Below are 22,208 nucleotides of genomic sequence, written 5' to 3' on the forward strand. Positions count from 1 at the left end.
TGAAACTTTGCAAATGAAAATATGACATGAACCATTTGACTTTCCAATGCAAAATTTAACACCAAGATGCCAATCAGTAACTCTATTGTGCCTCATCTACAACAACGACCACAAAATTTTTCTGATAAAGCTTCGACAACAAAAACTCTCTGCACTGTCTGTTGCTACCTTTACCTTGGGATGCACAAAAATTATGTGACATTTCCCTGCCTGTAAATTACAGTATCTTCAATACAGTTACCATCTAAGGCGAAAACTGGTACAGCTTACTCCGGTTGACTTAAGTCTTTTTAATTGATCGTCGATAAGCACGTTGATCTTGAGTGGAGAAAGCACAATTACGATGGATTTGTTCTTGGAACAGTTTTCATTACAAAGATGGTCTAGATGGTCACAAAGGGTAGGAACTAATCTTAGTATTAAGTGATTTACCGCGCTTGTTGATTGCAATCTCTCCTGTTGCCTTTTTCGTTTTGGTTTAAGTTTCAAGTTTTGTTGTCCTCTCGACCGAAGAACGTTCCGAAGAGCACCCTCGAAAGCGAAAACCTCACCAGGAATGATCACAGTTACGAGCAGCACGGTGGACAAAGGATGATGGGCAGGCCCGTATTCCGGGCCTCAAATCGAACTTTACCAGATCTCCCCTCCGCCTGACCGTGGGAGATCTGGCTACGAGATTACGCGGCCGTTTACTTTCACTGTGGCTTCACACAACCCTTGCTGAAAAATGCCTGGTCAAGTTGGCTGTAACTAGTGGCAAAAAAGAAAGAAACGCTGACATATTTTACTTACAATATAATTTACTTCTTCATGCCGTTCTTTGAACAATAACTTATTTACATATGTACATTATAAAACCGTTTTGATTTTTTATCCAGTCGTAACTGCTATTTAGCTCAATCGATAAAATATAGTTTCGTTCTATCAACTCGAGCCTAGTTGTTTATGATATTTGGAGCGAAATCTTTGCAGTCCTCTTCCCCCTTCCTCAGTTTGACAGCGTAGTGCAAGGTTACAAAATTCCACATCTACCAGCCCTGTGACTGTGACAAAATTTAAATTTTCGACTGTGATGTTCCAGGCATATCTAGGTCAACAGAACCGTCCCCAGCACCCAGTCCACTCATGGCCAAAAGGTCTGCACCACTCGTGACGTCAGGTGGCAGACCCCCCACGGCGGCGATTTGATCGAAGTCAAAATCTAGCGTCGAGTCGACATCAAAAGCACCTGAAAAGTATTAATCAAGAGCAGTTAACATTTTGAACGGGGGAAAGATTCCACTTGCAATTATTTCTCCACAATACCTGCAGTTCCTGCAATGCTTGGGTCAGCAGCAGCACTGGCGTCAATGGCCGCGTCGATGTCGAAGCCTGGGTCCGACACGTCTATTCCTGGGCCTGACAAAATTGATAATGCCATATGTTACTGAATGTAAGGTGAAACTAAGTTTATGGACTGCTACACAAGTATTTTTGCGCGGTTTATTATTATACGGGAAAATGTATCATGACAATGATTACTGGAATCCAAAAGGAAAATTTTGGACTAGCCACGAATTTTTCAGAAATACTGTAATTCTAGAAAGCTTTAAGATACACAACAATGTAAGCCATTTTCCCCCAGATTGAAGCTTTTAAATTATCTCTGAAACCTGACTAACCTTGTATATTACCATTTTTCTTTCTTTACTAATCTTGATTTGGTTTGCACGTACAGGTTTCAAATCACATGGCGTCAACTTATCCCCTCCCCGGTCACAAAGTTTTGCAATCACCAAACAAGGAAATTCGGGGAAATTCAAGTGTAAAATCATTCGACTATCTCGATTAACTGCTAATTTTAAGTTAAAAAACACAGATAAACGACCATTAATATCCCCCAGCCATCCCTCCCCTGTTGTCTTAACATACCTAATCCTGCATCAAAATCCAGAGTCGAGCCTCCAGGTACAATCCCAGGGGGGAGGTGTGAAGCCCCTGAGAGGTTCTGAAGAATTCCTTCCAAATCCGTCCCATCAGCACCAGCGCCACCAATATCAAACAAATCAGCCGTGGCAGGCAATCCTTCGATACCCGCGGGTACAATCCCTAACCCGCTCGCAACTGCGATGGAATCAGACGCCGCCATTGCAGCAGCACCCCCAGAAGATACGGCCGCTGACCCGTCCAGTCCGGCTGTTGCATCCGGGAATGTCGTTCCCATGACGAAGTTAGCTCCCGACACTGTGGCGAGATCAAAGGAAAAGTTGTCTGTATCCATGCTGTCTGAAATACCGCTATCACCACCTTTTAGCATGGCACTAATTCCTTGGCCACCTGCCATTTTGACCTCGTTTTTCGCCGGGAGTTCTTCGGGGACTTGGAATTTCTCGATGACGTACTCGTCGGCTCGTTTTCGTTTCAACGTGATTTTGAGCGGGTTCGGAAGTGTCGACTGCTTTGGCGTTTCAGGTTTCTTCTCTTGTTTACCAGTCGACATCGTTGTTTCAGTAGCCGCCCCAGGGGTTACCTCAGCGGATGGGAACGAGAACGTAGGAGAAATCGACGAAAATGGAAACGCGCCAAAGGTTGGTGATGGCGTCTCCAAACAGAATCCAGTAAAAGATGGCGGGGTGCCGAGGAACACTGGGGTATTAGGATTGGACGGAGTACCCACGGTCGCTCCAAACAGAGCGGCACTGGGAGGGAGTGACAAGCTGGCGAGCTTGGTGGTCGGTTGACCAATGCCGACAGGAAGCGGAAGTTCTTCGCTGATCTTGACCGGAAGTTCGTCTAGCTTAACGCTTTGAGCTTTTCTTATGATGCAGCGCATTGCAGCAGGGATTGATAGACACCTGTCGATAAAACAAGAAGCCATGAGAAGGACAAATGTTGTCAAAAAATATTGAGAGAACCAGATGGCAAGAAGGCAATTTCATAAAGAAACTGGGCCCTAGTCTACACATTGTTCAAATTGCATTATATGAAGAAATGAACCCCATCGCCAGAAAGATCACATAGAAATTAGTAAGTTTACCATGTTTGGTTATGTTGCATTGCATAGTAACCAGGCTGTGACCTGTCAAAGGTCGCCCAAATTCCATACAAATGTCTCTTATTCTGAGATGGCGTCCCCAAAATCCATACAAAGTCTCTTATTCTGAGATGGTGTCCCCAAAATCCATACAAAGTCTCTTATTTTTTCCGATTTTTGAAAGCCTTCTACATGGTCGCAATCTAACGGCAGAACTTCAAACTTGGTAAACTGACTTATTTTAATGTGATCTTTCTTATGATGGACTCCAATCTATGATTAAATTAAAAATTTAAAAATTCGTCCCCAGTTTCCATTTGACTCACCTTTCGATAACTCTGGAGATGTGATCATTGGAGCAAAACAACGGTTTCCCGGGGACTGTGTTAAGCGTGGCTTTGACCGTATGATCCGGTGTCACGTGAAAATCAACTGAAATCACAAATAAAAAGCACACGGATGAGCGCTTTTTTTCTTCAGCAATAAAAAAAGTTTCTGATGGCTGTTGGTAAACCAAGACAAGTAACACAATCAGCTAAAAAGAAAAACAGAAAGCAAAACATTCAACCGGCTCCAAGCGCGGGAAAACATGCGTCCGTTAAGATCGGAGTGGCCGAAACAGAGAGATTTTGAAATGCGTTTAGGGCAAACGGCAAACGTGAGATTCCCGTCTATGTTTCCTTGAAAAAATGAACACACAGATGAGAATAGTGCAAAATAATTTGGCCTTTCATGCTAACGAAAATTACTCAATTTTACTGAGAAACTGAAAACAGCAAGCGGCAAATGAAGGATAAATATGATCACGTGGTCATTTCTGTCGTTTGAGGGTGATCTTTAATGAGGAATGTCAACGCCACAAAAAGTGTTTTACAGAAGGGTCCTTGCCGTTAACGTAATTCTGAATCTTTCTATTAACCGGTGCCAAGCGCGGGAACACATGCGTCCGTCACAAGACTGGCCATACGCAGCTATAACCGGCGATCAGGCTCTATTTCGCTTTACTGACATTCCCGCGGGATCTGCGGGTAAAGAGACCCTCCTGATTGCCGGTTAAAGTGGCATCTGATTGGAAAAGTATGTTTCATTTCGCTAGCAGTCGTCTTGTAATTCATACTTACTGGAAGCCATGCTTGATGTACATGGATGTTCAAAGGTCACTGTTAAGGTAAAAGGTTCAGACGCCCGTAACTCAAACAGATATTCCTCACTGTCAGTCTCTGAAAAACAACATAGGAAAGGATGTTTGCTGGAGTCCAACTCATAGCAATTACAAAAAAAATTGCTAAAAATCTATACCTAGACTGCAAAATAGTCGTTCTTTTTCTCATGTCAGTAGGTGTGAAACGCAAATTTAGATGCAGTTCATTCGTGGCTGGTTATTGACTCAAGCGTCTTCTGACAAAATATGCCTCAAAATTTCATAATATCGCCACAGCAATCAAAGACATCGGTTTCTACTTCGAATAACAGGATTTATACCGGAATAGCCTGTTTAAAGTGACACGAAGCAAAGAAAGCGTGACACGATCGACCGAAAGCGCGGATTCACGCGTGCGAGTCTCGCACGCGCGCACTATCTTTTAGCGTCTCTCCCAAACCTCGCTCAATTATTTCTCGCTCGCTCCAGACCTTTCGTTCGCACACCGCAGACGTTGGTACCAACGCAGAAAATACGACTGTTTTCAAGTCTACTAGGAGGCTTACTCTTCTTGAGCGGCTTGTGACTTCTTAGTGCGCTGGTCAAGAGCGTATTGAACATGGCTTGTCTTCGCAGCAACTGAAAAATAAAAAAACTACACTAGGCATCAGTGAACTCCTCTCCGTCGCCTTGATACGCTCCGGCGAAGGGAAAGCAATGGAATCGTCAGATTTGTTTTGTCTTATTATAGTGGCCGGTTCCCATTTACCTTGTCAACTCAGCTCATAAAACAAAATATCGTTTCCCACTCCCCCCCCCCCCCCCCCCCACCGTCACAGCACCTCAGCTTTTTTAGAAACTACCCATTCTCCTTCCCCCCCCCCCCACCCCCCCAACTCCCTTTCATTCTCTCCATAGTAGCAAGTGCCTGCTGCACTTTGATATTTTACTTCGGGCTCTCGGATAGAAACATTTTCGAGATTGTGCAAACTGTTGTCCCTGGCATAAGTACGTAAATTATGATCATCCGGGTGAGTGTAGTCCAGAGAAGGACTGTTTGAGGTGACATTGACTGACGTCTCGACAACCTAAGCGGAATTCATCTACAGAGTCAAGTGAACTGTGGAACGTCAGTAGATGGTTTAAATGTTTTGTTGTCCCTAGGTCAGCAAATAAGGGACAGCCACTGACATTTCAGTCTGTTACTCCGGTGGAGGGGATGTAACTTTTTTTTTTTTTTATTAGCATAATGTGACACTACTAATACAATACTAAAACACTGCTAACACTGATTTACACTAATAGCGATAATTACAGTTCTAACTGTACTTACAATATAAGCATACTATACTATACTACGGTACTAACAAAAAAAAAACACTATTTACAATAATAACACTGCATCTTCACTACCAACTTTTTTTATACAATATTACAACTGACATTATTTACATTACAGTACAAAAGCCACTTACATTGCACTACTAAAAAGGTATCTAGATAACAACCCATCCACACACTCCTCTAGGTTTTGTTTTTTATTGTTCATTATTTACAATATTGCAGTATGAACAGGAGGGGATGTAACTGGTTGGTATCTCACCTCTAATATTTTAGGGATATGACTTGGATGAGTGAACGCGATTCTGTACAGCAACAAACCCATCCCAGAAGGCTGTACGTGCTCCTCTGGCGTTGATTGGTTCTCGGTCACGTGATAAACATGGTAGTGTTGTGGTAAACTCTGTAATGATTTAAAAAAACAATTGGGAAATATCAGTAATGTAAACTTTCAAACGTAACTACTATCTTTTACAGTGAAACACTTTGTAGTTATCTTCAACAAGGAAGAAGACGTCTAAACCATTCTTTACGGTGTGTATATTTTTCGGCTTGCACCGTTAAAATGTTCCCCGCGTTCGGCAAAAGTTCTGCCCGTCTTCTCCGCCCTCGGGCGCCGATTGTACTTTTTTTTGTTTCCAAATCTCATCGGTTCACTGCGTCATTCCTGTCTGTTTTCGACAGTTTTCCACGGTTTTGCTTTAACGTTATGCAAACCCACGTTTTTCACTTATTTATGCTTGGTCTTTTGAGTCTGTGGGTACCTTACATTTTGTATGACGAAAGACCTTAAGCTGCCCACATACGTACCGCATAATATGTGTTTCCACGTTCACTGAGTGGGACGTTTTTGTCTTTCAACCACTGGAAGAAAAAGGCACACATTCTTATGGAGAATTGCTGAGTAGCTCAATAAGAAGTAATTATGTTACCTACAAAGAGCTTACCTCTCGTTTAATGAGATTGTCAATTGGTACTCTTGACGAATGGGTGAAGCTGCCTGTAATAGTAAGATTAGAATAAGCTGTGAATTCATCTCGATTGAAAACTTGTCCTCTAAATTTAAAGCCTCTCATCAAGTAAGGCCCGTAAATCCGCGGCGACATAAATACTGAAATAGCGCGAATCATTTGGCTCTAAAAGCAACGTTACTTTAAGAAAATGTGTTCACTTGAAGAAAAAAGTCGATACTCGATCTTTAGTTACATTACATCATAGATGTCTCCAGTTAGTATAAGGTACTTTCCCTTGGCTAGCAAAGACTGACATGTTAATAAAGTTGATTGGCTGACTGACTGACTGACGGACGGACGAACGGACGGACGGACTGACTGACTGACTGACTGACTGATGGACGGACGAACGGACGGACTGATTGATTGATTGATTGATTGATTGATTGATTGATTGATTGATTGATTGATTGATTGATTGATTGATTGATTGATTGATTGATTAGCAGGCATAATAGAAAACTGAAAAAATCAAAGGACAAAAATAGGTTCGTCGCGCCTGTCTCCTATGCGAGGGATGCTGCACATGGGATTTCCAATACAAGGAAACTTTTTCTTGAGTTACCTGTTCAGAATTTCTTGTTTTACCTGTTTTACTGACAACTTCATAGATCTTTTGAACAACCTCTACTGCAGCTGGTAACGGTTTGCAAAGCTCGAGAACAAACGATGCATGGAATTCCTCGCTGTTGTTGTCATTGAGTGCCTGGTACTTGATACTGAAACACAAATCAGCACCGGATCAGTTACTCTTGATATAATTAATCTTCGGTTCTTATAAAGCATTTCTACCTCAAGCCTTCTTACCAGCTGGAGTACTAGCCTACTGCAAAGGAACTTCCAGCATTTTTCTGTGATATTGCATCGAAAAATTGCACTTGGGGTGATAACTGCAAGGAACCCAAATGGGTTACAATGTTCCTGGTTTGTGTAGCTTGAATCAGAATTATCAAAGGTTTGCTACTCCACCCTGAATGATCCAAACAAACCTCTAACGATAGTAGTTTAAATGATTGGAACGCCTTACCAACGGAGATGAAGGTACTTCCTTCAAAAGAGTCCTTCAAAAAGGCCATTTTAAGAGTAATGTTCGTGGAGTATTTAGATGTCTAACCTGGAATCCCATCCTAGCATGTTATATCGTACAGGTTCCAAAATGAGAGGGCTGATGGGCAGTATGGCCTTCTGGGATTGCTCCAGTGACACAGACACTTGGTAACCAAATTCCCGAGGGGGAGGGTCTGTGAAATAAAACCCAATTATTACATTAACCATTGAAAAACACTGGCTCTCCTCAGCATAGGCTAAAAAGCGTAAAAAACTGAAACAATACCAAGGGGAGTGTAAGAAGACACCGTTTGAATACAAGTACCTATTAATTTAACTTTAAAATGCTTAAAGGGATCCCTCCAATGTTTTTTAAAGATTATTTTAAGGTTTTTAGAACTATCCACAGCACGAAGGGAAGCAGGAAGAACTTAATGCTTCCCAAAGCGAGAACTGAGACTGCAAGGAAGCCTTTTTTATGTTAAATTATGGATCAAAACTTTTTAATGACATTCCAAATGAAATGAAGGATCTTAACTCTGTCATGATTTTTAAAACTCGTATTTTAGAATTTTGTATATCACAAGCTTTTAATTACTTTAAATTTTATAGTGGCTCCGCTGTTTTTACGCTTTTTAGGATTTTTAGGTTCTTTTCTTTTTTGCAGGGCCCTTCTCGATATCAGCATTTTATGCTGAAGAGGTCACGTTGGTTAAAAAACATTTATTATTATTATTATTACCTTCTTTAGTGAAGTGATGATCTTGTCCTGGTCTGTTTACATCCAGAAGCTCATAAGGTGAAGCAAAATAAGCCAGACGCATTCGTCGACCTGATGATAAGCACGGTAACAAAATGGAATTACATCCTACTATTACATAAAATGCAAATTTGTAAATTACTGCAAAACAATAATATAATAATTATTTAGGATGATGTACATGTTATTATTCAGTGGGTGACACAGGCATACTCAGATAAAAGGAAATCCAAATGCTTGTGTCAAGAGTCGAACCAAAGACCTTCCGATTACTCATTCTGATGATGCTCTACTACTGAGCTACAGGAGACTCGTGGGAGCTACAGTTAAGGCCATTAAACTAGGTTCATAGGACAAACATCCTGCATATACTGCTAGGATTGGAATGCCAGTGTGTGGTATATATTGTATGCACAATGGAAATCAAGCAAATGTGATGGGATATATAATTACGTTTTTTTGTTTTGAACTGCAAACAAAGTATTTTAGAGAGAGATCCTTGTATAGAAAGCCTTAAATTCTTCTTAAGCAAAATTCAAACTCATGATCTAGCCTTTGAAGCACTGTAAAGCTCCTTTTCACCCTTTAATATCATTTCTTACCTCCTTGCCTTGGAGTAACAAATCCTACTGGACCCTGTGTAATTGCTTCAGTTGAGCTGGTGTCCGTCCTAAGGGAACACAAATAAACCCAAACAGATTAAATCAGAATTTATTTACAAAATATTCAAGATTGCAGCCATTTAATGTGCTATTATGGCTGAGATGACTTTCCTTTGCAAATCACTCAGGTCCTTGTTGAACCTAGTTTAATGGCCTTAGCTGCAACAAGTTTCCTGTAGCTCAGTGGTAGAGCATCCAAGCTACTGTAGTAATTGGAGGGTCTTAGGTTTGGCTCCTGAAAGGAGCACTCGGATTTCCTTCTCCAAGTATGCCTGTGTCACTCACTGAATAATGCACTATTCTTAAATTTATGAATGTATGAATTACTTCAATGAATTTAATTTTTTTTTCTTCTTGACAATTTCTTACCCAAAGAGTGTTGCCATCATGTTAATGTCTGTTTCAACTGCCCGGAGAGCTGCAAGGAACTTGGGTTTCTGAAACCTGCAAAAAATCGAACCTCTTTTTTTTCTTTTTTTTTTGTTAATTCTTTTTTTCATTAACTATCATTTGTCTGAATAAAGACAGATTTTTTAGCAGTAGCAGTCCTCAAGATATAAAAATTAACAAAAACTCAACCAAATATCTTACGTATCACGAGACAACTGGTAAAGATCACACAGCCCTTGTAGATGGCATAAAAATTCATCGTAATCTCCTTCCCTGTGCAAAAAAAGATGAACTGTTATTCTTACCTACTTTGGTTAGAAAACATAGTAATTACACATCTGACAAGAAAGTGGCTTTCATAAAATACCTTAGGATTCTTGTTAATTCGGGACAACTCTGAAGGAAAAAACCCATGAAGTTAAGGGCAAATCATATAATTTGAAAAATTCATTAATTATCCATCAAAGTTATGACCAATCAATAGTAGAATTTGAGTCACGCGTACACCTCAGTAAACCCCAATACAAATCAATGAATTATTAAACTAGTAGAATTAACTTTTAATACAAACTCCTGCTCAGCTAATTAGTATTCATTAACCTTTCATACAACTCTCTACTGATTAAAATTTAAAACACAATACATTCAATTTATTGTTTCATTTCACAAGTATGATAAAATATTCGCTTCCAATCTGTATGGGCTTCACAATGGTTAGCCGAAGGCAAGCCATTGTAAATCCCATACAGATCTCCTGCTCACATTTTATTCAGTACTTTTAAGCAAATATAGCAGTTTTATGCAGGTCACATGCCACAGATCGAATGTACAGTTTACCAAACCATAAAATTTATTTATACGTGATGAGTTTCAAAGCAATAACTAACCTGTGGGGTTAATTGCAACTTCATACACTAACAAAATTTAAACCAGCTGAAGAGTTCATAGTTTGATTTTGAAATTGGTAGCATTCACAAGACAAATGTAAGGTAGGAGTGAAATTTGGCAAAAACACTTTTCTGTAACTAAGAAATTTTTATAGGATCATAGTTGAAATTCACACATATTACAACCTGCGAAAACCACAGACCACAAAATATTGGCAATTGTTTATAGCTCCATAGCTTGCAGGTTTGTAACATTGTTAACTTTCACTGACCTCTGGATCTCCAGTATGTGCTACTTTAACTTCAGAAACAGTTCCATCAGCTTCCATTCGCACCTGTAAATTGGACAAACATCAGAGAACTTAATGGACTCCTTCACGATAACTATTATTATTATTATTGAAAAAGATGTATTTATCAGTAATGACACAGGCAAACTCGGAAAAAGAAATTTGGAGTGCTCCAATCAGGAGTTGAACCTAAGAGTAAACCTTCCGATTACTAGTTCAGATGCTCTACCACTGAGCTACAGGAGACTCGTGGGAGCTAAGCTATTATTATTATTATTATTATTATTATTATTATTATTATTATTATTATTATTATTATTATTATTATTATTATTATTATTAACGGTCACATACAGCTGCCATTTTGTATCTCTTACAACAGCAGTTTCCATTGGCACCTATTCTATCATGCAGTTTGAAATTACCTCAACATAAAACATGTCTGAATTGATGAACACATCTCGTCCATTTTCAATAAATTTGAGCCTGGAGAAGAGAGAAGGATAATTTTATAACTAGTAACCTAATGTCAAATATTAAATACTGTCTACATTATGTCAGTTATAAAATACCTTACCCTACTTTTCTTGTGATGGCTTCAAGTCTTTGTGCAACAACTTTTATTGATCTCTCTAAACAATAAAATGAAATGATACCAAATGAAAATTTTTAACCAGTGTCAGAGTGGTTCAATGTCTATTGAAGGCGCTACAGTAGCGATGATAACCACTACACTATCCCATGTCAAAACTATCTGCTGTAGATATTTCATTTTAGTGGATATCTAAGAAACTTTGCTGGACCACATTATCTCTCCCTATTAAGCAGGCGCATAAATGGTTAATGGCAAACATTTAGCAATGCTCTCAGTTGCTCTGTGTACTACTGAAAGAAAGAGAGCTTTATCACAGACTGTGTGAGTCACAGTAGACACTTGAGTGAATCCCAGGGGCATTGACATTTACTGGAAGTTTGACTGAATTGACTTTTTTATGTACAATTTTTTTATAGAGTACCTGTCATGGCACTTTGCAGCTTGTCCAAACATTCTGAAATATAGTTTTTTACAGGAGCTAGATTTTCAACTTGTTGTTGTCTTTCCTAGAAAGGATAAAACAGAAATGAAAATCAAAATAATTTCTGGCAATAACAATGTTTTTTGTTGGGAGGGGGTTGGGTGGGTGCTTATTCGAGGGTAGGCGCTTAATAACTTTTTGCGCATTCAGGGTGGGTGCTTATTCAAGGTAGGCGCTTATTCGAATTTGGGCGGTTAATCAAATAAATATGGTATGTGTACCAGCCAAACGAAAACAAAACAAAAAAACCTGTGTTAATTAAGCAGCCTTTTGTATTTCCCAAGGGTATCCATTTAAAACTTGGGAAAAGACAGAAGTAAGTCTCCTGAATTTTTGACTTGCTGTGTAGTTCTACAAAATACCCCGCCCCCTCCCTCCACAGATAGGATTTTTCTAAGACCCCCTTCCCCCTCTGGATTCACAGTTCCCTTTAATTTTTTTAGCCTTTGGGGACACACTCCCCCTGGAATTTTTAATCCCTTCCATGGGATGGTGGCAGGAATATGAACTTTTCAGCAACTACACAATTCTCTTGGCAGAGGATGGCAACCAAGCTTACCTACTGCAGAAACTTAAGGCTGGTTAACATAATGGGAAAAGCATTAGCACAAGGTGGCATATGCAGGCGCAGTGAATTAAAATTTTGGTGCCAAAATATTAATCCAAGATGGCGGACACTGAGGAGGTATTCAGCGACGAGGAGATGTTGCTGCTTGTGCTTATGCTTGTGTTATCCCAGTCTTCACAGGTGACGCAATGACACAAACATTAGCGCAAGCACAAGAAAAAGAAACAATTTCCTTTTCCTCTGCTTGCATTTATGCTTGCGCTCATGCTTACGTCGCCCTGCTTTACACATCAATTGGTTTCTTGTGCTTATGCTCACCAGAGAAGCTCTTATAGCTTTAGCAGAGTCCGGCCAGCTTGCACAGCTCTGGCATTTGGATCTGATGCTATTTAGTAAATCCGTAAACTTGCTGTGCTCAGAATAGAAGTTGAGTGATCCAAATGCATGAACTGTAAGATAATGATAAAAATAACCATAAAATAAAATGTGAATCAAAATACCATGAACTCTTTGCCTTGGCTTGTCAATTTGTTATTGCTAGATTCTGATCGAGTATCGAAATTATCGATTTGTTACGTCTAAGTTTTTCTACAGGTAAGCATTTTCAACTGGTTATCACAGCTGAATTACCAAGTCACTATTCAAAAGAGATCAAAATATTCTTGTAAGTAAAACGCGCTAATGACTCAAACAAACGATTAATCCGTTGTTAGGGAACCACTACACTTCAGATCCTAACAAGCCACATATATAAGCTTAAAAATAAACAAATGCGCCTTATGATCGAAGATATCGCACCACAAAAAAAAATTACATTACGAAACAGAGAGAGGTAAAATGCATTCCTACAGGATACTTACTTTTAGTTCCATCAAATTCCTTTCCTTTCAGGCCTAATTCTTCTTCGTAGGTGCTGACGAGTTCTTTCAATTTTAGACAACATGACCCACAAGTTTTCGCATCAACTGCGGCCGCCATCTTGTTTCTTGAGGGCAGAGGTCATGCGCGCAGAAGAGGAAAATTTGTTCGCGGGCTCAAACAGATAGAGGTACGGTACAAGGAATAGACGAGGAATAGACGACCCGATGTTGTCGGAGGAAATCCCGTAATTTTTTTTTTTCAGTTTAATTTGGTTTTGCATTCATTTCCAAAGAACTTCTGTTAAATGAGGCTTATTCAGCAGGATCGATTTCTTCAATTGGCGAAGAAAGAATCGATCCGTCGATCCATAGAGTGGAACAGAGCTTTAAACTACAGTTGTTAAGGCATGTTGTACGTCGGAGGATCTTCCTCTCAAACAAGGCATAAAATCCGATAATTTTGCAGTTTAATTTGCTTTTGCATTCATTTCCAAACAACTTCTGTTTAATGAGGCTTATTCAGCCGGATTGATTCCTTCAATTAGCGAAGTTCAAGGAATCGATCCGTCGATCCATACATCTCCATAGAGTGGAGTTGTTTTAAAAGGCATGTTCATTGTTGTAGGAGGATCTTCCATTAAAATAAAAATATTATTTCCAGTTATTATTATTATTATTATTTTTTTTTTTTTGCCTTTATTTCCAAAGAAACTCTGTTTAATGAAGATTATTCAGCCGGATCGATTCCTTCCATTAGCGAAGACGGTGCCCCGGGATCCATCGATCTCTTCGGAACGAGGCAAAAAACATGTCGGATCAATTCCTGTACTTTAGTCGCCGAAGTAGGCAGATCTGACTCAGTGCATCTTTCCAAGTATTTCGATTCCCGTGGATGCTCAATGATTTTTTAATCGCAGCATGTTTGTAATTTTTTTTCTTTTATTTATTTATTTATTTATTTATTTATTATTTATTTATTTTTTTTTTTTTGCCTTCTTTTCCAAAGAATTTCTGTTTAATGAAGCTTATTCAGCTGAATCGATTCCTTCAATTAAGGACGACGGTGCCCCGGGGCTTAATGTAGGAATGGATCCGTCGATCCATAGAAGCATAGAATGGATCAGAGCTTTACACAACAGTAGTCTTTGGCAAGCTTAATGAAGTGTGGGTATCAAATAGAATGAAAACGAGCAGATCTTCTTTACTTCCATATTGAGTAGAACACTGTACATACAAATAAGTTTTAAATAACACTACCTTAGAATTCCAACGAAAAAAAAAACATGTGGGATCGATTCCTGTGTTTAGTCGCAAGTGTTCGAGGGCACACAATTACAAAGGCACTTTGAAGATTTCACATATGTAAACTGAGAAATAAAATGGTGGCAAGGAAGGAAATAGATTTTTCCCAGGACCAACCGGACAAAGTAAAGGTGTTGGATCCTGGTGGATCTGGTCAGCAAAATTAAACTTAGAAAATACCGTGACTATAATTTGGAAGAAAGGCTGATTGTACACTGGGGCTGGGGCTGGGGCTGTGTACTGCACGGCCTGAAGTGGATTGCAACTTGAAAAAAACAAAAAACAAAAAAAAGAAAAGGCCATTTTTTTTTTCAATTCCTTCATTGTGTCTTGGGAAAATCAATAACAACTGGTCATGGATTGTTCTCGCTTTGGTAAAATCATTTGAAATTTTTCACTTAATTGGTGTTCTAGGTTTTTGTGTTTCAGTTGTTTTTGTTGTTGTTTACTTGCTTGCTTGCCAAGTATTTACTTCATTTAGTTCGTTTTGGCATCTCAATCTTCCCCAGGATCTGAACGATCGTTGTTCTAACACGTGTGCCGGTTTACTATCATCTCTTTTACGCCTCCCTGCTCGACCAGACTTACATCACGGTATCATGTTTAAAACAAAACTTAGGACTTAAAACCTTTATCAAAATGAATCAGTTTATTCAACTACCTCTTTCACGTTATCAGTAGATTTATTTCATTAATGACATAACGGTTCCGAGACTTAAGAATTGGGTGTAACCACGCACATTTCAGAAAAAGCTTTAAAATACATAACAATTCATGGCATTTTCCCCAAAAACTTAACAGAAGCTTGATTGCCTCTGAAATATGCGTGCTTACTCTTAATTTTCTTTTGTATTTAAATAGCCCTTACTAAGATCTACTTTTCCTGCATAATCATAAACCTTGCATAAAATACCTTTGCACTAGTGGGCACCGTTAAGAAACCCGCGTTTTTCTTAACGCTCCGAGATGCACAGAACGTTTGTGCAGTAGGAAGGAAACACCGTCCTTTAATTCTTAGGTTCGTTTTAATACAGACTCGAAAATGGTGGTTACCCTAGCTGCAATTTTATGGATATTTTCTTGGCACAGAAAACGAGTTGCGAGAAAGCATATATAACTGTGCATTCTCAAAGTATTCGGTAAAGCTTAATCAGCTTACGTCAACATTAGGTGTAGGCTTGTTTTATGTGCCACACGGGCATTGAAGAGAACTACAAAAGAACTACAAAAGAAGTACATACATGAGATAATATTTCAAAAAGCGGAACGGGTAGTCTTAAAGAAAATAGCGAAACAAAACAACAAGGGCTGTAAATTGGTTTGGATTTATTCGGTCATAAAAGCCGTGAAAAAGAGTTCATTACAGGATTAGGTTCGCCATACTTTTCAATCATATTGTCTTTCCTTGACAATTACGTCACATTTACGTAAAAAAGTTAATCCTTAAGTAAACACGCAAAGCTAACGTTGTGGAATGCGTGTATCGGTCCTTTATGTGTGTAAAACAAATTTAAAATTGCTCGTTAAAAATCAAGGCATACTGATAAACCTTTCAAAAGGCGTAACTTATAGTGCGATTGATAAATCTGTAAGGTATATTACAGTAAATTAATCAGAAGTTTAAAGAAGAAAGACAAAAGCAGCTGGTTTCAATGCGATGGAAATGAAAGAGAATGGACTCTTTAAATTTCCTAAAAATATCCCTCAACCTCAGTTAATTGAAGATAGATGGTTCCTCCTGATGTTCTCTGGAATTTACTATACTGATCAAACCTGTTTAGCTTCAATCCTGGCACCAGTTCATAAGACTATCGATTCTTTGCCGGAGGGATTTTAGGCCGACATCGATGATCAGTAAATCAATGCTTCGATTAAAATTAACTAAACGTTAACTTTTAGTATGAAACTGGAACAAGATCATGTAGTCTCTCGAGCTTTCATTTCTTTTCCTAGAAACAGGTAACAAGTTTTGAATCAATGGCGATCGTTCAAATACTTCAATCAAATGGCAGCTGTTTTTTCAGTTTGTTAACTTTCTTGATGAAAATACAGTGCGTGATTTAATTAAGTTCGATAGATTATTTTTGCTCACTTACAAAAGTGCATGTACTGATTGTAAAAAAAAATTGGGTTCCACATCTCATTTATTAAAACACTTTGTCAATCCAAACCTCTAGATACAGTGTGGAGTAGCATAGCTAAACTAATTGCTTTCAATTGAACAGTTGCAGCAGTCCACCACCAATCGGGCAGACTTGAGAGTTCACACGAGTTCAAGTCCTTCTCTGATTTAGTGAATATTTTAACCTCCATTAAATGACATCCTCTTCTTCTTCTGAGTTAGAACTGCTGTAGTCCAGTGAATTCGAGCTGTCTCGAGAATTCTCCACACCTTCGAGGAATGAGTGAATCTTTTCTGCGAGAGTAATGTCCCCTGTACTCAAACTCCGTCTTCGCGAAGTTAAACTGTAGCCTTGTAGATGGCGTGGGTCCAGAAACTCTCGGCGGTTGGAAATGCCCTCGAGGCGTTGATCAATTTCTTGATCAGATTTAAGAGTCATCTCATTAATTTCAAGTGAGTTCTTCAGATTACAGTTGATATCTTTAACCATTTCGCATTCATCCGACCGCAAATCGCCGTGCGACTGAGTTCTCATACGAGGGGAATTGGTTAATGCATTCCTCACATTATATCCTCTGTTTTTAAACCGTCTTTTACCCCGAGGGCTGTTCAACGTTACCATCGGCAATTGCGTCGATTTCTGCGGCTCATTTTCTGCGTAAATCAAGCGTATATCTGGTAAAGACTTCGTTAAATCCGTTTCTCCTGTTATTCTCCCGCCAATTTCCACTGGTTTGATAGGAAGCTTTGGTAGATGAACTCCGTTCAAAGCATCGACTTTGTGACCCACAGCAGAGTCAACTTTGTCTAGGGATTGCGCACGACAGAGAACAGTTTTCCTCAAGTCCTGCATCCGAGATTTGACTCTGTTCCTTTCAGCCAAATGCTCCTTCGCAAAGCTGCTCTTAAACGCATCAATATTACGATGTTGTTTCTCAAGTCTTGCATTCTCTCGCGCGTTCATGATCTCTGCTCGAAGCTTTCGATCGAAGCTCGCACAGAGAACCGCGTTTTTCAAACTTCTTTCTCTCTGCAATAAATTTGCGTTCATAATGGAGAATTGCACTCCAGTCGATGCGGTATTGATCTCACACTGGCTGAGGTTGTGGTTCAATCCTAGACTGCCGAGTTGTGCTTGTTCAACGGTGAGCAGCTCTGTTATTAATCCTTTCAAGACGGAAAAGCTCGACTATTTATGCGTGATCACTGCCCGGTGAGGTTATGGGTCAGTGCGTGTAGCGGTCTGTAAAATAAATTGTTGTTGATTTAACCCGAGGCAAAAGGATTTATTCATTAAAATAAAAAAACACCCAAGTAGTTACACACGTACAAGAAAAGTGCGTTTTTGGTGGGATGAAAAATGCGTCAATATATAAATTGGATTAAGTTGCTACTTGGTTACTGCTGTAAATAACTTCTAGCATTTTTGCAAAACTAAATGGTTACTTTTCGTGATCGATAAAGTTAACGATCTACAGATTTTATTGTTTTCAGACAATTTACAAATGAATTGAATTTGACACTGCTCCATTCTTTGCCGTATGCTTAAAGTTAGAGACTCCCAATTGAAACTTAACAAAAGCCCAATGAATAACAACGAATAACAGTAATTCTCAATTACCATATAGTTGCGTTCTCGAAAAATCTCAACCAGTCATGATGACGTCATATGACGTCACCATGCAAAATGAGTTGCGCGCGCGAGAAGCAAACAATAACTTTTTCTTAGAATGACTCCGTTCGTGTCAAAGTTTCTCATGTTTTCAGGCTGGCTTTCAACTTATGGAAGATTTAAAGACGGTATCCCCTAATACAGAGGTATTCTTGTACAGTTTATGGCCATGTGGGAAAATAAGATCTTAGCAAGGGCTATTGGAATAAAAAAAATTGGGGGTAACCACGTATCTTTAAGAGATAATGAACCAAGAATAATTCCAAAAAGCTCTAAAATATGCAGTAATGTATGGGTTTTTTTTCAAATTGCTTTTTAATTTCTCGGGCCGTGAGGCGCCTCTCGGTCCCGTTCTTTTTTCTTTTTTCCTTTTTTTTATTTTTTGAGTCGCGATTGTCCAAGAGATAATGCATAAGACCGTTTGTATATAACCAAATGACGTGTCACATACAAGATGGCGGATACAAGGCAAATGACAAAAGATAAGAAGTTGGCATTCACAAAGAGAAGTGTCTCGGGAATTCTTAATGACTACTTTAAATCATTTCTGTCTAGACCTGTAAGTAACCAGATTTGAACAGTGATTTGAAACATTTGCAAAAGTTTGCGTTTTAATACAATGCCGGCGATCACCACAAGATTTGGTAGAAAGCGTAAAATACTTGAATGTGGCCTTCACGACGTAGCCTGCGTGGCCGGGGTAATCGGGGAAGGAAAGGGGAGGGGAGGGGCAAGGAAGGCGGAAAAAAATTAGGGGGATTGGGGAGAGGGGAAAGGGAACGCCTGCCGCAAAGAGATCTTTACGGCAGGCGTTCCGTTTCCCCTCTCCCCGAACCCCCTCATTTTTTCTCGCTTCCTTCGCTCCCCCTCCCTTTCCTCGATGTATTGTGCGAGTTACTGTTCTTTCGAATCAAAATGGCGTCGGCTGAGAAGCGTTCACGAACGGTTTCCCTCAGCGCAGAGAGGGTTCTGGAGTCGTTAGAACAAAAAGGTGATGGCAATGATAGCATGTCGAGTGGCGAAGAAAGCGATCTATATCAGCTGCAACATACAATCGAGAGATCGAAGTATAAACTGTCCTGAAGATTGAAATGCTGCGCAGCGTAGTTAATTAATGAGAATTTAAATATTATAAAATCGAAACATGCCATCATCACGCGACCAGTCTACCCTAGGGCATCTCGCGTAATTTTTCAGCCAAAATTGCTGGACTTGTTACCAATATAACAATGGACATTTTCGCGGTTATCTAACTACTGGGCATTTCCTTATATATGACATATATTCAGAGTGATGTGCAATTTCCGTATGAAACACGGTATTCCACTTAACAAATATTCTTCCCTGTATTTCATTCTGACTGGACTGCAAGTAACCGATTCTATCTGGTGGTTACTTATTGCGTCACTATATCTCTGTATCTGTCGATATTGGGAAGTTTGCGATGCTGGAGGTTATCACTGCTAAAATATCGCAGGCTTACGCACCACGCAGTTTAATATGTCCCGAGTTTAAGCTGCTAGCAGCTTTTTGTTATCTTCTAAAAATGGGAGGTTACCTCTAATTTCCTTTTCGGATTCCAACAACCCTGGCTAAGATCTGCTTAATTTCGTTGCTTTTCCAGCATTGAGATAAACTGCGTAACAATATCTTTGTTTTAGTAACAAAGCGGCAAAATGAGTGCAAGCTCGTCACGCGTGAGCAATCTTACGCGGAGAAATGGCGGCATTTTTAAAATTCCCATTGTTTGTTTTCGTTTCGAGGGGATAAGCCCAAATCAAAATAGATAAGGTTGCCGCTTTTATTAAAGATTCCTTCGGACTTCCTCCATCAGATATCTTATTCAACAAAAAAAAATATTGTGGCAACAGGTGTGAACTTGGCGATTGAAGTGGAGCATTCGTAATCGATTCTCGCTCGAACCACAAATCTGCGGATCATGCGCACTCATTTTGCCGCTTTCTGTTTTAGTAAGTACCTCCCAAGATGCGCGAAAAGTATGCGCAGTAGCAAATGGAGGTCCATGAGAACGGTGCCTACTATTGATACTGCGCATACGTTCTGCGCATCTCGAGATACTCGGGTTTCCTGTGGGTGTTGCCTACTAATACAGGGATGTTTTTGCGCGCTTTAAAACTATGCGAAGAAAGCAGAACTTAGCAAGTGCTCTTGGTATTCAAAAAGAAAATTTGGGGTAACCATGTATTTTTCAGAGATAGTAAAGCTTCAATTTGGAAGAAAACGCCATACACCACTTCATATTTTACAGCTTTTTAGAATTATTGTTGCTTTAATCTCTAAGAAATGCGTTGTTACCCCCAATTTTCTTTTTGGATTCCAATAGCCCTTGCTAAAATCTGCTTTCCCCGCATAGTCATAAACGGCGCAAAAATACTTCTGTATTAGTAGGCACCGTCCTTAAATATGTAAAATAGTAGTAGAATTTTAGAAGTGAGAATTTCTCGGCCACCGTTATTTCCTCTTACGGCTCGTGAAAGAAGCAGAAGTTAGATTATGTACCATCACTCGATCAGAGAAAACAAACGAATTTTGTAAAAGAAGTGTGATGCTGTATTAAGCCTGGTAAATATATTAAATGGTAAATGTACGATATATCAAGCATTTATTTGCCAGGTTTAAATAATAACATCACACGGCTTTCACAAAGAACACGCATCGACTTTCGAATCCTAGCGGCATGCTGGATATTATCACATGAGCCTAGTTTAAGGGCCTGAGCATCGGAACATGTAATTGGAAGGGCATGGGTTCGATACCCGTTAGGAGAACTAGGATTTTCGTTTTCCGAGTATGCCTGTGTTACTGAGTGAAAAAGTACATCAGTCGGCAGAGGAATTTTTTCACAGCTTTATTTTGAAAAGCTCGTCTAGAATTATTTTGTTGTTGTTGGTAAGGAAAACAAAACTTCACTTGTGATTTCGTTTGTCAACATGAACTTTTCACATTACAATAATAAGAAAATATTTTCTTGTTACAATATATCCCTGATAATATATCTAATCATAACGTAAGGGAAAACTGCACTCAACTTATACAAAACTGGAACGAATTAATTGCAAAACAAAACTAGAGACAATTAAGAAGTATAAGGTCTTCAATTTAAATATGTGTTTCTCTGTGGAAACTTTTAAACTAAGAGAAAGAATTAAGTTGAGCACGAGTTAAGGACAAAAAGACAAATACTTTGAAAAGTAAGACAAATTGGCGGAGAGTACCGTATATAAACGCGCAAATTACGTTGCAACAGCATCGATTTCAGCTAATAAACACATCAGACTCGGCTTCATTCCACAAACAAGCCTACGTGCGTAGATTACATACCCAAAAATAACCAACTCCAAGTTCAAAATTTATCAAACACGATCAAAGTATCATTCTTTCTGCGATATTATTCACAGTGTGTAGATGTTATGCAGCGCGCAAGCCTGTACCATAGCCAGCGGTGTCTCTTCTTGTCTTCCTAGCTTTAAACCCTAGAGCCGTCGGGCATTATCGTAGCAAAACTCCGTTCATCCGAGGAAAGAAATAATTGGGTAAAATGATTGGGTCAGCTGTTGGTTGTCAAGTGGGTAAGTACGTCATGTATGGCGACATATATTGTACCAACCAAAAAGCAGCCAGAGAAACTCTGAATGCAAGATATTACATATCTGATTCAGCGAATTTCAATTTTCAGCGTCGAAATAACTACACTCTGTGATTGATAAGCAAAACTCGCGCCACTTTCTTGCTCGCACGGTTTTCCCACGCTTGGCGCCGATGAGAGATGCATTTGCTTCAAATTTTCAAATTCTGATTGGTTCATTGTCCTCTTTGTATTCTTCGTTGCGATTGACCATTGACCGTCATTCCTTTGGGTTTTGTTTTGAGACGTTTAGTTGAAAACTACTTTATACAATGGGCAAGACAATCCTGGAGGGCTTCGATATAAAATCGCGATTTCCATACCACACAGGGGTGTACAGACGCTAATATTTTTACGAAACTTTTGATAAAGGAATAGAGTAGCATGTGATATCGAAATTGTTATGTAAATAGGTTTC

The 22,208-nt window shown here is 39.3% G+C and overlaps 2 protein-coding genes across 2 annotated transcripts; both read right to left on the bottom strand.

Annotated features, from left to right (window-relative positions):
- Positions 1-788: 788 nt before the first annotated feature.
- Positions 789-13,180, bottom strand: LOC146459218 (mediator of RNA polymerase II transcription subunit 1-like). Its single transcript, XM_085089837.1, has 22 exons — positions 13,049-13,180; positions 12,507-12,637; positions 11,561-11,645; positions 11,122-11,176; positions 10,970-11,030; positions 10,527-10,589; positions 9,735-9,763; positions 9,569-9,640; positions 9,347-9,421; positions 8,918-8,985; positions 8,298-8,387; positions 7,623-7,749; positions 7,097-7,227; positions 6,443-6,495; positions 6,306-6,359; positions 5,758-5,898; positions 4,721-4,793; positions 4,135-4,233; positions 3,340-3,445; positions 1,912-2,834; positions 1,306-1,398; positions 789-1,228 (listed from the first exon to the last, which is right to left on the bottom strand). The coding sequence occupies exons 1-22, from the start codon at positions 13,164-13,166 to the stop codon at positions 1,056-1,058; spliced, it is 2,820 nt and encodes a 939-aa protein (XP_084945963.1). The 5' UTR covers positions 13,167-13,180; the 3' UTR covers positions 789-1,055.
- A 2,476-nt stretch (positions 13,181-15,656) lies between these two features.
- LOC146459219 (uncharacterized) lies at positions 15,657-17,712 on the bottom strand. Its single transcript, XM_085089923.1, has one exon. It carries the CDS (start codon positions 17,521-17,523, stop codon positions 16,663-16,665), a length of 861 nt encoding a protein of 286 aa, XP_084946049.1. The 5' UTR covers positions 17,524-17,712; the 3' UTR covers positions 15,657-16,662.
- Positions 17,713-22,208: the final 4,496 nt, after the last annotated feature.

This window comes from Pavona decussata, unplaced genomic scaffold, assembly GCF_977016875.1.
Source record: "Pavona decussata unplaced genomic scaffold, jaPavDecu1.1 SCAFFOLD_223, whole genome shotgun sequence".
Lineage (NCBI taxonomy): Eukaryota > Metazoa > Cnidaria > Anthozoa > Scleractinia > Agariciidae > Pavona > Pavona decussata.

Bases quoted from the DNA above. Each gene is read 5' to 3' on its own strand.
- LOC146459219 (XM_085089923.1), bottom strand. From the start codon at position 17,523: ATGAACGCAAATTTATTGCAGAGAGAAAGAAGTTTGAAAAACGCGGTT.
- LOC146459218 (XM_085089837.1), bottom strand. From the start codon at position 13,166: ATGGCGGCCGCAGTTGATGCGAAAACTTGTGGGTCATGTTGTCTAAAA. The intron at 7,750-8,297 runs GTAATAATAATA...TTTATTTCACAG, and splicing joins TCATCACTTCACTAAAGAAG to ACCCTCCCCCTCGGGAATTT. The intron at 4,234-4,720 runs GTAAGCCTCCTA...GTTGTTTTTCAG, and splicing joins TCACAAGCCGCTCAAGAAGA to AGACTGACAGTGAGGAATAT.